The sequence below is a fragment of the Serinus canaria genome, chromosome 4 (assembly GCF_022539315.1).
Source record: "Serinus canaria isolate serCan28SL12 chromosome 4, serCan2020, whole genome shotgun sequence".
Classification (NCBI taxonomy): Eukaryota; Metazoa; Chordata; class Aves; order Passeriformes; family Fringillidae; genus Serinus; species Serinus canaria.
The window spans coordinates 1,449,384-1,466,164 of NC_066317.1; the positions used below are offsets into that span (position 1 = coordinate 1,449,384).

At 44.4% G+C, this 16,781-nt stretch overlaps 1 protein-coding gene across 1 annotated transcript; it reads right to left on the reverse strand.

Moving 5' to 3' along the window:
• Window positions 1-990: 990 nt before the first annotated feature.
• SDAD1 (SDA1 domain containing 1) lies at window positions 991-13,336 on the reverse strand. The gene is made up of 22 exons (XM_009098496.4): window positions 13,161-13,336; window positions 12,966-13,070; window positions 12,694-12,792; window positions 12,480-12,590; window positions 11,896-11,967; window positions 11,706-11,806; window positions 11,380-11,437; window positions 10,482-10,556; window positions 10,015-10,116; window positions 9,720-9,789; window positions 9,218-9,321; window positions 8,499-8,556; window positions 7,903-7,961; window positions 7,505-7,581; window positions 7,115-7,212; window positions 6,644-6,720; window positions 6,161-6,293; window positions 5,170-5,264; window positions 4,513-4,709; window positions 3,933-4,017; window positions 3,386-3,547; window positions 991-1,858 (listed from the first exon to the last, which is right to left on the reverse strand). Exons 1-22 carry the CDS (start codon window positions 13,248-13,250, stop codon window positions 1,808-1,810), a joined length of 2,079 nt encoding a protein of 692 aa, XP_009096744.3. The 5' UTR covers window positions 13,251-13,336; the 3' UTR covers window positions 991-1,807.
• Between the last annotated feature and the right edge of the window lie 3,445 nt (window positions 13,337-16,781).

Consider the following 16,781-nt stretch of genomic DNA (forward strand, 5'->3'; position numbering starts at 1 on the left):
CCCCGGGGCCAGCCCGCCCTTCCCCGCGCCGCAGGGCCCGCCCCGGCCCTGCCCGCCTCGGGGCGTCACGGCCCGCCCGCCCGCAAGCCCGCTGAGTCCCGTGAGACACGGGACCGAGCGAACACAGCAGCAGGTAGATGGCACCGGGTAACGCGTGCATTGCCCCGGCGCTGCTCCTGGGCCACCCTGATGAAAACCGGTCCAACTGTCGCTTCCACACCAAGGGCAGAGGGGACAAAGCCACCCTTGGCAGAGCTGTCAGCATGCTGGCTGACACAGCAAGGCTGTAAACAAGGGGGAAACGGGGAGAGGAGACTAGACCGTTGTCCTCAACCGCGGGGGCAAAAAATGACCACTCTTTCAGTGTCAGAGGTTATTGGTTTCTGAACACACGCACAAGAAAAGAAACCGCTCAGCAGAAAAAACGCCCCCAGCAGTACAACTGCGGTTTACAGATTGTACTTTCCTTCTCCTCCCCCTACCTTTGGCTCCAGTCCCTGCTCCATACTCCATCCCAACAGCACTCTGCTTCTCACACGTACCTGCTCCTCCACCTGAGAGCTTACTGCTCTCCCTGCTGAGTACCAATCCCAGGCCTTCCCTCAGAAGGAACATGCAATTCGAATAAAACATCGAGAGCTGTAAAAAAAAAGAAAAAAACAGAAGACCACAAACAACCCTACTCTGTCCTTCTCTCCCTTAAGCATCTCTAAGGTTTTTTGTTCTAGAAAGCAGTGTGACAACAAAACAAACAAAACACAACATATAAAAGAATCAAAGTTATTACAAATACATATTAAACAAATAACTAAGCCAAGTCAATTCCCACATGGGATATGACCATTAATCTGGCTTCCTAAAAAGAAAGGAAAAAAGCACCCCACCAAATGCATTTCCATTGTCCCATACATGTGGCACTGGTTTCTGCACCACAAAGAAATCTATTTCTAACAGACCTTGAAAAAGGATGGTATAAATAACTCTCTCAAGTATAAATACTTGATGAACTTTATTAAAACAGGTGGCTGGGGAAGGTAGAAAGAACCCATTAATGGTCCCAACAGAGGCCAAGGCTAAAGCACAACTTCAACCTTAAAGAATCCAGACATGCACATGATTTTTGCATGTACTTGCCAAGAGTCACTGGCAAGTCCCACCAGAAGGCACAATCACAATAGGATAACATTCCTTTTTTCTCTGGTACATGATGTTATTTTTGTATTTAAACAGCAACAAAAAGCCCCATCTCCATTTTTCTTTTCTTAGCAAGTCATAATGAACTGTTCTTCCCCACAAGGCTTGAATTAATTGTACATGCATGACAGTTGAATTTGGTATTATTTAACTGGTCAAAGCCAGCTGCTCAAACAACAGCTCACTCCTTCTGTACAGTCACTCCCCTTAGACAGGCACAGACTCTATATCCATATGCTTTATAGACTGACCAGAACATTCTTTTTTCTTTCTGTTGCTTAGTAGTTAATTGCCTCAAGTAGAATTTTTACCACATACTTATACATACAAATACTTACACATACAAAACCCACTGTAAGTAAATTACATGAAAAAAATATAATTGCCTTCTTCCCTAGAATGCTTTAAAAACAAATTAAAATCCTCCAAGGACTAAGGCCTGTGTTCTATTGATGCATATCCACCAGCTCACAAGAGTTCCATCTGCATTCCCGAACAGATCAGAGCTAAATCTGTAAGGCACCACAGTCCTCCTTTCCATCAGGGTGATGGTGGGTGCAAATCAGCATCTCCAGGGCGACTTCTCCAACGGTGATGAAGCTCTTTCCAGCATTTATTTTAGCAGCTGTTTTCTCTTTTTCAGAAGTGCATCTCTAAGAGCCAGCTAACAACAAAACAAGAGGGGAACCTTCAGGTAAGGAGCATAACTGAGAACACACCACTACCACATCAGAACTCTTCTCAATTTCTTTAACCTCAGATAAAAACACTAGGAGCTCATCAGCTCAAACAGAAAGCAATGCAAATGCTAACAATAAGAGTGGCAGAAACACTGGGGGGTTATGTACCTAAACTCCACAGTACAATTAAAGACCTGAGCATTACCAAATCCTACACAACGAAGATTAGAACAAATTACTCTACTGACTCACTTCAAACAGAAGATATATAGAAAGCTAGAGTTCAGCTGAGAGGTAAGTAAGTAAAATTGGTGTTTCTGGAAGGAGTACTACAAAATTCTTTTCAAGGGGGAAGGAGGAATTTTTACAGGTGCCATTATCACCCTAAAGAGATATTACTGTACATAAAACATGTTCTAAGTAGTAGCTTAAAACATGTAGTACTGTGATGCAGTAGTAGCTTCTGGTAAAGGAGCTAGCTCTGGACTACAGCAAGCAGGCCATTTTACCTTACCACCAAAATGTGCAGCAGAACGCAGCACCATACAACTAAGACTCTCCAACCCACTCAAATAATTTATGGTTAACAGACTGGTGCTGCAGCCTAACTTTCATAGGAAAAAAAGTATGAATCAACGCTGTTTAGCCATTACATTTGAATTTGAAACATTAATAAGGACAAAATCCTTCAAGATGTTTTTTTAAAATAAGTGAGCCAAGTGTAACTGTAAACAGCAGCTTTTTTTAAGTGCCTGGATTGTTCATTTGTAGCCTATTGCGTGTGTTTTGAGAGCTGGTTTCCATGTTGTCAGCCTTAATTGAGGTGAGGCAGAATGATGCCAAATAAACATTTACAGAGGACATGTACTAGTACTAGTCCACATCCTTCTGACCGTCAGAAAAGCTTCAGATATTCTCTACTGAGTCTACTAATAGCTTCTGTCCTGCCCTTCCTAAGGCAAGAAATTGCAGACAAATATCACTTGGATAAGGTGTATGATCCTGCAAACAACTCAAAGCTCAAGCTGCATGTAAACACTTGTAAAAACAAAGCATCATCTGGGAGGAAAAAACGGGACACTGGATTATTTTCAGGTTTCTTGAACGCATTTGGATGAGTTGAATAAATGACACATTGTAAAACCCTACACAGACAGGGGCTTCACCACTGAGAGCAGCATTAGTGTCATACTACTGTTTAACTGAAGCAATCTTTCTGAACAGCATTTGCATCTATTCCTCAGGAACATTTGTGACAAGCTATTGGATGGGTCAGATGAGGACAGTCAGGACAGATGAGACTGTGACAGAACAGTAACAAGGGAAAGGTCAGACTATGGAAAGCAAACAATCTGCAAAGCAGCTCTTCCTCCAGGGCAGCACTCAGGCAAACCAAGCCACAGGCTTTAAGTTACAGCAAAAACACCTCAGGCCAGAGGGTAGGCAGCACCACAGCAGTACCACAAATCACTGCTCACACTGCCCCATCCATCTCCAACATGAAACATTACCTGTTTCTCCCTAAAGGAACGCTTGTTCTTGGTCCGGACACTATGGCTGTACCTCATCATCATGAAGTTCTTGTTCTTTTGCTTTTCTTTGTTAGAAGAGCTGGCAAATGGGTTAATTTTGGTTTTCTTTTTCACAAATTCTTTTCTGTCTGTTTTTCCAGCCTAGAATAGACAATGCAATAGAGCAAGACGGGGTCACTTTACCTACTATCAACATAACCTGCCTGATGGTAACAGGTTCTATGGCAGTAACAACAAATCTGGGTTCAGCATGACTGTATTCATACATGGCTTCTCTCATACTGGCTGTATTGCTTAAGTCACAGTGAAAATTTGGTCTGTTTGCATTTTCATGGTCACATGTGACCAGCAGCAGACTGCTTATTTGTCACAGCCAAGAAGCAAGAGCAAAGTACCAAACAAATCTCCTCTCAAAACCCACAGGGCAGCTGGACACCTAGCTTAGATATGCAGCCTGAGCTTTTCCTCCTGCACAAGACAAACCCAAATCCAGAAGGACAGGATAAAGGACATGCCAGTTCCTCACCTTTGCAGTTGCCAGTCTGGTCTCCTTGTCCGACTTGGGCTTCTTATGCAGATGTTCAATATCTCTGAGTGAAAGCAACTCCCCCCTACACACAAATCCAATAAACATCACCACACAAAACTCCAGCTGGCAAGGAAAAGAAGATGCCCTCTTCACCCTTGGTCTCTCACCCATTCTAGACCACTGTCTGACCATCAATTTAGATGCAAACACTTCTTGTTCCCTTCAGGATGCTCCTCATGCTTGGGATATCCATTACAAAAGTCACCCACTGATTTCCCAAGTCCTTTTTTCACTAAGTTTAAGAAACACTGGAGCTATAACAGGCAGCTACTGCTACACACTGCCCCCTCTCATGCCTCTTGGCCTGAGCAAGTCAAACAAACAGTCTCAGACCTTCCACAAGCTCCTTATGATGTTTTTTCCCCAGTATTAGCCAACCCCCAGCCCTGGACCCATTCCAGGCTCTGGCTGTCACCAGGGAACACTGATGAACAGCAGAGCTCTGCGCCCTGCTGCAATGAAGAGCTCAATCAGTAGAGGACAGGTAAGAAAAAGCTCTCAACAGCCCATATCCTACCTGCCCTCCTCCTCCTCTTCATCATCTATTTCAATATATTTGCGCTTGGCAGCTTTGCCAGGTGCAGAATTAAGTTCTTTGGAAAGCTGGGCAAGGCGTATTCTCTTGAAGTCTTCCTGAGTTAGCAGCCTGCTTGTACTGACTGCTGCAGCTTTGGCTTTCCGTTCCTCTATGGGCATGCTTTTCACTTTTTCTGCCTTTGGAAAAGAAAATGGTACAAAAGAATCAGAGCTTTGCACCCCACTCCTGAGCTGTAATCCATGATCCTTGCCTCCCAAATACACATCATGCAACAGCAATATTGCTGGGAAATGCCACAGCCAGATGTCAGGATTTCTCCTAGTCTATCCAACACCTAGGGTCTGAATGGAGTGCATGCACACCGGATTTTGGGAGTACAAGCTCTCAGCTGATGATTACAGCTCTGAAGGCATTGAGCCCTGAGATATAATTCCCCCTTCTCCCTCCCACCCTCACAGCATTTGTACTTCAGCAGCACTGCTGAACAGCACTTCATCCTCACTGCTTCAAGACAGCCCACTCTGAAGGCCTGGGTAGGTACTTAAGAGCAGCTATGTGAGGGTGAAGAGCAAGAGGATGTGCTCTGTGATTAACAAGACTCATATCTATTTGGCATAGAAAAGACTTGGAACTCACTACTTGCTGCTGCTCCTCATCCGAGGAGTGATGCACATCAATCCATTCTCCATCGTCATTGTCCTCCTCACTCAGGCTAGCGCTTTCCCAGCCATCTGCTCACAGAACAAGTACAGAGCTGTTAACACAAGTTCATCCTCACCACCCAGACTGGCAATATTTGATGCTTGGATCACCCGCTCTTGTTGCCTTTCATTTAGTTCACTTATCTCCTAACTGCATGTTGTCCCAAGACACAATCCATGCTATGCTCTGCAAAGCTCAGTCATCATCTATAGGGCAAGATCCTGAAAACAAGGTGCATTTGGGACAGCCTGAAGCACCACAGGAGTTAACAGACACTGATTACCCTCACCAGCAATCGTGTTCCCCACTCCCAGCCACCCAAACCAACACAACAAGAGAAGTACTGCGGTTTATAGCTGGCTTAGTTCAGCCAGTCAAAGCACAGATCTTGACTGCTGTGCTGGCTGATGTACTGAAGTTAGCAGCTGCAGCAGCCAAGCCCAGTGGTTACAGCCATCACTACACAGCCTGTCCCCTCAGGGCCTTCATTCCTCCAGCACAGCTCCTGCAGCATCTAAAATACACTCAGACTTCATTCACCAATCTCTGCCTTGGTTTTCAAGACTCTTCCATCTCTTTTCTGACTCTGGCAGGGGTTCCAGGGTGTGTAAAGCATTTAGACAGGAACTGAGTTCAATAAGCCAACTATTATTTTGGTGTTCTACAATATACAAAACGTTTTATTTAGGAGAAGCTGAACACAGTTCACAGCTGTACTGCTTGTCCCTCTGTTTCCCATCCCAGTGTGTACCATCAAAACTAAACAGTACCAAACCCCAGTGACAAACGGCACTTACTCAAGGATAGGCATGTGCAACCCAAGGCACAGCAGGAAACAAAATGCACAAACACCAGGTCCCATGTCCACATAAAACCTTAATGAAGGTGATGCCCAAAACAGAATTTTTAAAGAAAAAAGGCCAACCTTCCTCTTGGGTTCCTCCCTTTTCCTTTTGATCTTCGACCTCCAGTACTTCTGCTCCTGGAATGTAGTCTTTGGCATCCAGTTCTCCATATTCATGAATCCTGGCTTCCACTGAGGCCTCCGTAGGCTTACCCTGTGCATGAACAAAACTCACACTGAGCAGGCTGCTATTGTAATAGCCACCAATCCATGAAAATACCTGGAACAACAGGAAGGTGTGACTCCAAAGACCTTTCCTTACTTCATGTGGCAGAGTTTAATAACTCAAGTTGAAATGTGTCTTGGGAAACAGCTGAACTTCAGGAGCATAACCTAACCATGAGTTGGATGTGAACTGATGAAATGTGGACAGCACACCATGTCCAAAGGCAGCAGGCAGAAGAACAACACATATTTCACCCCATTCTCAAGAAGATACTGAGACCAATTATCATTTTTGAGCACATCAGTTTTTAGTGAGTGTACAACACATCAAACACTTACCCTGAACTTCTTCTGCAGCATCTCTGGATTCAGAGAGCGGAACAGGTGTATCAGAGTTCTTGCAGACATCATCACATCTGCCAAGAAAAGGACAGAGTGAAGACTCTGAGCAAACCAAAAGCCCACACAGATCTCCAGCTGTGTGAAGATTTTACAGCTGACTCACATCTTCTGAGCTTATGGTTCCCTCTGACTCCTCTGGTAAGGAACACAGCACTTCCTCAGGGCTAACTCTTCCCAACAATCCCTTCTCTTGCTTTGTTTTTGTCAACTAATTCCCCTAGGGTAACTACCCTTGACTGTTTTGTCTCCCACGGCTACACACTCCAAATAGAGAGATGTAACCCAAACACTCAAAGTGGTCTCAGCCAGTAAAAACCAATTAGGACAGCAATTTCACAAAGGCTGTAACTAAAGATCACATAAAACAGGAAAAAAAGGAGCTTCAAGTGGTACCCATGTAATATTTACTTTTATTTTTATGTGTCTTGTACTGAACAAGGTCTTGGAGCAGATCTTCAGTCATGGCCAAGGGACACCTCGCAGTGATTTCTTTTATTGCATTGATTCTGAAAATAGGGAAAATGAGTTATTTTCTCAACACCAGTTAGGAGAAAGTGCCACTTACAGACTGAATTACCTGAAACTTGAAGAACCTTATACAGCATTTATGCAACATACAGTGTAACAAGAGAGAACATCATCAAATACTCCCAGCAAAACACAGAACATTGAAGCTAACATACTTTTACCTCAAGCAGCTTCTTGAAAGCATAGCAGAAGTAACAGGTGTAAGTAGCAAGTGGTTTTAAATTTTACTAAATTTGGAGTTTGACATGACTCATACGATTCTGTACCCACCCTACAGTCATGACCTCCCCAGAATTCTTGTCTGTGACAAAGTTGTTGGCAATGGTCATCAACACTGACTGGATAATCTGAAAATAAAAAAAACCACACATATTTAATAAAAACTTAACACACTTAGATGTTATTAACATACACATCCTTTTCCAGAGAAAGACAGGATGGCCCACAAGTATTTTCTAAACACATTTTCTTGCAGAAAATAAAACAAACATCTTCCCCCCGCCCCTGTATGAAACAATGCCTCAGAACTTGCAAAAATTGCTGCTATTGCCACGAGCTTTTCCACTCCATCTGACTAATTCCCCTTCCCCCTCCCCACACACACACTCAGTTGCATTCCCATGGTGCCCTGCTGCCCATTTAATAACCATCACAGGTAGAACACTGACCTCAGGTGGTACCAGCTGATGTGAGGCCTGTGCAGCAAACAGAAGAATCCTGGTCACCTCTGGAAGAAAAGGAGGAATAAGATGCTAAAAACATATTGCTGCAGCTTGCTCCAGGCAATAAGCACATCCCTTAAAACTCAACAAGCTGCTCAGTCAGGCCCAAAACCATTCAGCCTGAAATTCTTTGGGACAACCGTTTCTCCTCTCCCACCAAGCATTAGGACCTCCTGTGGCCTCCCCCCAGCCACAATAGACAACTAAAGCAAAAGGAAAAGCTCCAGAACTTGAGTCAAACCCCAGTAAAAGCAAGCAGCATAAGGCAACCATGCTTAGCTTAGCTGGTCAGGATTAGGGACTCAGATTCCTTTTATTCCTTTGCTAGGTCCTCAGGTAAGGAGCCCTGAGGGCACACAGCCTCCACAGAAGTCCAAAGCACTTGGCACTTAGGCAGTCAGGAACTTCTACTTCCTTTGTCCACACTGGACTACTCCTGCTTCCCACCCAACCACTGCTACCTGTCTAGGTCCACTGCCACTTCTATCAACTGCCTGTACATGAGACATGAGGGATCAGCAGCACCTGTAGTAGCTACTTACCCCTCTGATGGGGCTGGAGGAACCTCTGAACAAAGGGGTAGAAATTAAAAAGAAAAAGCTGCAAGGCAAATTGCAACATATTAGCTTCTTGTTTTAGAACTTGAGATCACCGTCACAAGCTGATACATGGTAAAACCATCTCATTCTAGTGTGCTCCCAAAAAGCCTCAGATTTTAGAGCAAAATGTTCTCTCCTGCGTTGAGTTTGATATTTGTAGGACAAGGAAATGAACTGCACCAAGATAAATACAGCTGCATTCTCTTTGCACTTAGTCCTTACCACTTAAATCCTTATATGCCAAATTTGCACTGGATTACTCTTCACTTAATTCAGTGCTCATATTTTATTACTGGGCAGTCCATATAAAATCCTCCAGGTGCAGTTTCCTTCTTGTTCACCACCACCTGACTGACAACTGTGTGGTCAGCATGAGCAGCTTCCCAGGAAGGTCTTGAAGCACCGAACTCTCCTCTATTCTTCAGGTTCAGCTCCTCTAATCCAAACCTATTGCTTTCTCTAGGAGTGCTCACTTAGTACCACAAGGTCTGTACACTCTGCCATCCACAAGGCCTACTGGCAACTCCCTCACCATCCCTACCCCCTTTTGAAAAATACAGAAAAATTAAACCTTATTTTCCAGAGGCACAAGGCAAGAACATGCCCACAACCAAACCAGGCTGGCTACCAACAGACCACCCTAAAATTATCCCAGTACATACCTCATGTATTCCAACAAGCCTGGATATTAGGTCCATGAGCATCATCTTCACTTCAAATCGCTCCTTGCAGTTCTCCAGCTGCTTCAGCAGTTTCTCAGCAAAGTCTGGTAGAAGCAAAAATGGTTTTGCACAAGACTGAACAAGCACAACACAGAACTCAAATGGGATTACAATCACAAGAGGCAGTTTGATTTGTTCTTATTTTCAAGGCCCAGTGCCCTTTCACAGAAGAAATTCAAGGTGACCAAAGCACTTATTCCAAAAGGTTATTTCACTACCCATATGCCTAAAAGGCCTGCTGTGCACAGGTTCAGCAGAAGAAACCAGCAGATGTTCCCCAACATCATAAGCACTGTGTCAGCACTGAAAACTGAACATTAAGATACATTATGGGTTGGTATGAGAAAAAGACATGCCCGAGGTTCACTGGAACAGCTGACAACCAGATCAAGTGCTGTTAGGTCAACACAAATTGCACTAAGAGAATTCACTGCACACTCACCTTGGGGATCATGAATCAAGTGAATAGCAGAGAAGTTGAACACCTCTGGCTTGCTCTTCTTTTTCTGCTTCTGCATGGAAACAAGAGTAAAATACATTTCTCTTACTATGAGGCAAGTGCTTCAGTTTCAAGGCTACTGTCAAAACATGGCTACCTCTTCAAGAAGATTTTAAAAACTATCCCCATTTTCAACCACACAGCACTATCTGCCATCTGCACCTAAACAAGCAGGGAAACACCAGGACTTCTGTACTAGGAAGATTAATCCAAGTAAGTCAGACAGCCCTCTCCTCACCTTGAGGACCTTCATGGCTTTCTCCAGTTTCTTCTTGCGCTTGGTGGTTTTCTTGTTGGTGGCATAGCGCATCATCAGATCCCTGGCTGTGGGGCCATCATCCTTGGGAAAGGAACACAACACTCAGGTAACCCAGGCTTCAAATGGCAAACACAGAAACAAACCACCAATAATTTTCAGTACCACATACTCTGAAAACTATCCCCCTAAGCATCAGAACACATAGGTACCAGCATCTAAAAAGCAAAGAGCTTAGCATTTGTCTTTTAACAGACAGCAAAGACATCCTGGGGCCAGATGCCAGACACTGAAATTATTGGTGAATCACAGAAACAGCTGGGCACAGCTAGACAGGACAGTGAGTAGTACAGTGACAGACAGACTGGCAAAACCAGAGTCACCAAGATGACAGAACCAATAACAGGTCTGAAAACCAGAGAAGGGAAATATTTGGTCACAACACCCACCTCAGACTCCGACTCGCTGCCCTGTTTCTCATCCTCATCTTTCCCAAGAAAGAACTTCAGACTAGCAACTAACACCTGAAAAGTAAAGTGAGATCATGTGGGACAAGCTGACAGAATTTACAGCACCCTACACCTAAAGCTGTGCAAAGACTTAGATCCATTCTTTTTAACAGGCGTGGATCTGATCAGAAAATAAACCAAGTTACAGCCTGAAAGCCACAAGTGTTTGACAAACCCAGAAAATTATAGCTGCTTGCCATTGCTCAGAGGCAATAAGAACCAAAGAGCACCTGAGTTGCCACAAAGCCAAATTCAAAGCTGCCTATTGTATTTTTATCATCCTGCAAAATTATTTACATGCAGTCACTCCATGTCAACAGTGTCAGGAGGCCCTCCAGAGGTGAGAGCCAAGGTGATGCTCAGAACTCTCAGCTTGCATTAATTCAGGTAACTCTGCTGGTTAGGTTTTCAGTTTTGGTAAGATGACTATTAATGAATGGAACCACTTTTGGACCTTCACAGGGTAAAACCTTGTCTCAAACCATAGAACAAGTCTTTAAAGCCTCCAGAGCAAACACACAAGGGCCAATATTCAGTCAGGCCAGCTGCTCTCCTCAGTTAACCACAGGCTCACAGTGCTTATATTAAAGAGGTGATATACTGACAGTCTGTTCTGAAGAGAAAAAGAGAAAAGAAGATCCATATTCCCTACACTAGGCTACACTTGTTACAAGGAAAACTGCCAAGCTCCACCTCCTCCCTTGAGGGTTATTTTGAGCATTAAACAAGCAACAGAGCAATCAGTGAAGCTTATTTGCTATAAGGGGATATTAAGTTACATCCACATGAAGAAGGTAGCCAAGGTAAAACCCAGTGCATTAGTGATTTCTGTTCTCACCTTGGTCACTTTTGAAAAGCAGGCAGTTGTGATGACATTGACTGTTTTGGCATCATTCCTGGAAAGAAACAAGCCACTTCTTATTTCAAGTCTGGCAATTTCACCTTCTCAGAAAATTAGTTCTCAGCAAATAATAAAGTAACTCATTTCACAGAAGACAATTTCTTCTCAGCTAATTTCCTTGGTACAAGTTACAACTCCAGTGGGCTACAAATAGGAAATCTATTTAAGTCACTATGCCCTGCATAGTTTTGTCCTATGTGCCACAAAGGATGCCCATGTGCCCCACAACAAATGGCAAATGGAGACAAGCCTGCCAAACCCACCAAATATTCCTCCTGTAAAGCTCTATCATCACATCCAGAGATATCTTGGCAGCAGTGGGATTGCTGTCTCTCAACATGGTGTACATGAAGTTCTGCAGTGCCTACAAAACAAGTTGAAAACATGTCTTTAGAGGTCTTCCACAGCAGCAGGAGCTCAGTTCAAAGTACCCAGGAAAGCCAAAGCACCTACCGTGTTCACTTTATTGTTCTTGTGTTTGGCATTGACATTCTTGATGTCCGTCACAATGTGAGTGTACAAGGTCTGCAAGTGGAGAGATGACACAGTAACACACAGGGACACACACCCTGTGCCCAAGCACTGACACAGGCCAGCTGATCACCTCTGAGAACATCACTGACTTACAGCAGGAAAAAGAACAGGAATGCATCCTGTGGAGACTCATGGATTTGAAAATCATACTGAATTCACAGTACAGCAGGCAGGACAAGGAACAGCATCAAATACTGCTTCAAATCCTGCCCTTGCTTCATTCAGGCCTGTTCTGACAGACAGGTTTTACACCTGCAGACACAACCACACTGCTCAATCCCAAACAGGACAAGCCTACAACAGCAAGGTGTTTACAGCAGCAAAACTCAGTTATTAGTCCAACACAGAGCTGGAGCCCTGCCTCCAGCACTGACTGCTCAAACAGCTGTGCTGTTTTAAACTTTGCTTTCCCAACCAAGCAGAGAGGAGCTGCCTACTCTGGCATTACCCTGCAAGTTGGTCAAAACCCACAGGAGATGCAGGTTTTTGTCAGCACACCGTACCTTCCGTAGCAGCTTATCGTGGCACCGCAGCAGCTGAAAGAAGAGCTCCAGCAAACTCGTGGGATTTATTAGATTCTTGTTTCTCAACAGGATCAGAGCCTTACAGAAGGTCTGCAAGAGAACCCAAATTTCACACTGCTCTCCAGCTTCTCTTCAAGCCAACCCCAAGCTCTCAGCTCACACCAAGGGCAGGGTGAGCCCAAGGCAGTCTCACCATGCGCAGGTCGGGGTCCAGGACTGTGTGGTGGTAGGAGAGCAGCTCCTTCAGCTGCTGCGGGAAGCTGGCCATGTGCTCGGGGTAGCAGTGGGCAACCTGCAAGGGACAGGGCAAGAGACGGCTCTTGAGCACCCCTGCCCTTCCCTCACAGGGCTGGCAAAGGGCGCGCAAGCTGCAAGTTTAATTGTATATCAGTAACAATCACTGAGGCCGCTACCAAGCGCAGGCTGCCCCAGCTGCTACAGCGGGGCTGGGGCCCGGGGGCTCACCTGCGCCAGGAACATGAGCAGCTCGGCCAGCTCCTTACTGGGCTTGTCCGGCTGGAAGGTGAAGATCTCCACATGGGACTGGTAGTGGTGGTACTGCTGCAGGAACTGCACACACAGAACAGAGGCAGCTGAGCAACACCCGCCCGTACCCCGTGCCCATCCCGCAGCCCATCCCAGCCACTCCCCACTCCGCACCTCCTCGGTGTAGGAGGTGGGGTCGCGCTTGATGAGGTTCTGCAGCTGGGGCAGGTTGCTGGGCAGTTTGTTGCCCTGGCGGCCCGACATGGCTGCGGGCAGCGGCAGCGGGAGCGCAGCACACGAGGGATCAGCTGGCCGCCGCCATCTAAGCCCGCCCTCGACGGCCGCCGCCGAGGGACAAACCTGTGCGGGAGGCGCGCTCCGTCAGAGCGGCCCCTGGCGGCAGAGCGGCCAGCGGGGAGAAGCGGCTCCCGGGCGGCCCCGCTTCCCTCGGGCCGGAGCCCGGGGCAGCGCCGCGGGGTTAAACACGGAGCGGGGCACGGCCCGCACCGCAGCTGCCCCCGCCGCAGCCTCCCCGGGCAGTTAGCCGCAGCACCTCGGCCCTACCGCTCCAGCACAGCGCTGGCTCTCCTCCCCTCACAGCTACTTAGAGAGAAAACGCTTCACAGTACATCTCAAAAGGTCACTAGAGAACTAGTCAGCATTAGAAAGTATTTCCCAGTGAGGAAAACGGGTTAATTCTTATTTAGTCTTCTTTAAAGTTTAGCTTTTGATCGAGAGAATAGAAAGCGGGCCTCTTCATTTGCATAGGTTATACTTCCTTTAGGCAATTGCTTATTTACTGTAGAAGATTTGTCATTCCTTGATGCACTTTACTTAGCAAACAGTAGTAAATAAATCTCACCCAATAAACACTCTTAGGTTCAGCCAGACAACATCCACCAGAACAGCATCAAGGCTTAAACCTGGTACAGTACAAAACCACTGACAACTTCCCATTTAAGTCACCACCACTTCTCTCACTGAAAAGCTTTTCACCTTGTTGGTCAAAATCTCAGAGCCAGCTACAACCACCTAAGCACATACCTGCTACTGGGTTTCCACTGGCAACCTGAAAGGACCAATTCAGGTCAATTTGAGTTTTCCTCTACCTTTTAAAGGAAGAAAAGCACATCCTCTTCAACATACCTACATAGCCTACAGAAAAAAAAAAAAAAAAAAAGGTTTGTATCACTTGGAGAATAAAATGATTGCAACTGTAAGAAAAAGCCTGTTACCACACACATAGATCAACAACAAGCCCTCCATCACCAAAAGAGCTAAATTAACATAGCTTATGTTTAACTTGCCAGCTATTTGTTTGGTTCATTACCATTGAGACCTGTTCAGCCTCTACTCCAAAGCAGTTTTACTTTACTGAGCACTCCAGCATAGCCCTTAAATAACCCAGCCAAGGAACCCACTTGAGCCTGTACCCACTACAGGCCATCCCTACCTCAGCACCCATAGCTCAAAGTTTACAAAACCAAAACACCACTACACAGGCTTAACTCCACTCAAAGAGTAGAAAGAGAGCTCAGCTTCACACTCCACTGCTCCAACACAGTTCAGTCACTGACTGACTGCAGCACCGCATTTGCAGTTAAAGTGGGGAACTGCCACGCTGCTCAAGGAAGGCATAGAGCAAAAGAGCCTTATCCACACTCCAAAATAAAACACTAAATACTCATTACCTCTGCAGGAGCAAGACTATTACTGCGATTCCTACAAAGGTAGTTAACAAGGCTAGACACATAAACCAAATTAGTTTCATTGCTAGCAAATAGAACACAACAAAAAGTCATCTTCCTAAACAACATTTTCTCATTTACTACTATAAGATGCATTATTAAACAACTAGCACATAAGAGCATATTCCCCAGTGTGCTTTTAATGACAAAGACCCTAACTCAATAGGTTTTTTATCTATTTGTTTACTTATAAAGCCACAAAACTCAAATACCTATAAATATTGACATCCAATTCTTATACAAAATTAACTAACAAAACTACCTTTCATAATTTATTTGACTTTCAACCAGCATCTTATAGAAGCACAAAAGGAAACAAAGACCTTTTATTAAAACACACATACCAACAGTCATGTCATCACACCTCCATTACTCCCAAAGAAATAACTTGGGACCTGGTGTGAGCATTTATACCCCAAGCTTGTTATCTCCTGCACACTGATTGGGCTGATTTTCATTGCTAATTGGGCCAGGAATGCTTAAATTCACCTGGAAAAGGGTATCTACTTCTTCTTTAGGGCTGGGGGGGTTGTGCTAGTAAGTTTAAGCACTAATATTAAAGAAAAGCCTCTCACTTTGATCTCTTTTCTTGCTTTGTGTACACATTTTATTTGTATTTTCTTGCTTAACTTATTTTAAGCAAGGAATTTAACAGGAGTGCTGGTGGTTGTGGTATGGAATAAAAGGTAAGTTTTTTTGCTTGCATGTTTTTTGAGGTCCATCTGTGTTTATTAAACTTAATTTTTTTATTTTCTGAGGATAAGAAGCTGACAGAGGGTTGTTTTTAATTTAAGTGGAAAAGAAGAGCTGTGTTTCTTTTTTAATACATCCTTTTTTGTTTCTATTCCAAGTTTCTAAACATGGGCATGTCTGTTGTTTGGGTTATAGAGTAGAAGTTTGGAGTTTTTCCTTCCTTGTTAATTAATTGTTTTTGAGTCTAGAATTATTGCTTTTTGTAGGGACTTTTTCTGTGACAGTGTATTAGAAGGTTTTCCTTTTGTTGCACAGTTGGTATGTGAGTTAAACATGCTCTAAAAGAAGCAAAACAGAGAACCAACACACCCAAACTTGAAAGAATGGGTTTAGTTCTTATGGTAAATTAGGTTCTATTACAAAGTGAAAGAAAGGGCAAGCTGTTACTGAAGTTGCTATTGGGGCACTAAGGTGTTTCTCTGCACTGTCTCTCAATTTTTTAATTACTTAAGCAGTATCTGGGGCTGCACAGTTCATGGATGGGGTGGAATTGCATGTGGTGTTACTTTGGGAGTATGGAGATGGGCAGCTCTTGGCTCTCTTTTGCTCTTGCTGCAATCAGCCCCAGCTTTTTATCCCATTAAGAGCTGTAGAGCTGGAGTTTTCACAGTGTTTGGGAGGCTTTATTGGAACACGTTTAATGTGCTTGATTGCCAACATTTCATTTAAACTCCTTGGCAGTTCCTGGCCTTTAAGGGCTGTAGGGGATTTGTCTTCCTGGACTTAATGTTTGTCATTCTATAATTGAGAACAGGGTCAATGTTCTTTTCCTTATAAAAAAAAATAAAATCTCAAAGTCCAACAGAAATATTTATTTCTGGGTCATGACTCATAAATTATTTGTGGATTTGAGACATAGGAGTTGTGTTGTTCTGTTCAAGGGAATAGGGGGATGTTCCTGTAATGGCTTGAGAAATGCACAGTCACTTGCAGCTCCAGGGGGAGAAGAGCAGTCCAGCTGAGGGTGCTGACGTGAGCTATTTGTGTGGAACCAGAGGCTTTTCAGCCTCAGCTTTGCTTGCTCTGGCATCCCTTTGCCTGCAGCACAAATGTTTCTTTCTCTGAGGCGTGGAGTAGTTATACTTGATTATTTCAAGGTCAAACCCAGCATATGTGTAGTAGTAAATGAATAACAAAGGATTGTTTGAAATGACAAACTGCCTTTCTAAACGTTGCTTGAGTACCCCTAAAATATAAGTTTTGAATGGATACTTTTTAATGTTATATGAGGCTTAAAGAGGTGACATGGAAAAGAGCTCTAATTTCTCCCTCTCAGGTTTTATTTCATAGCTGT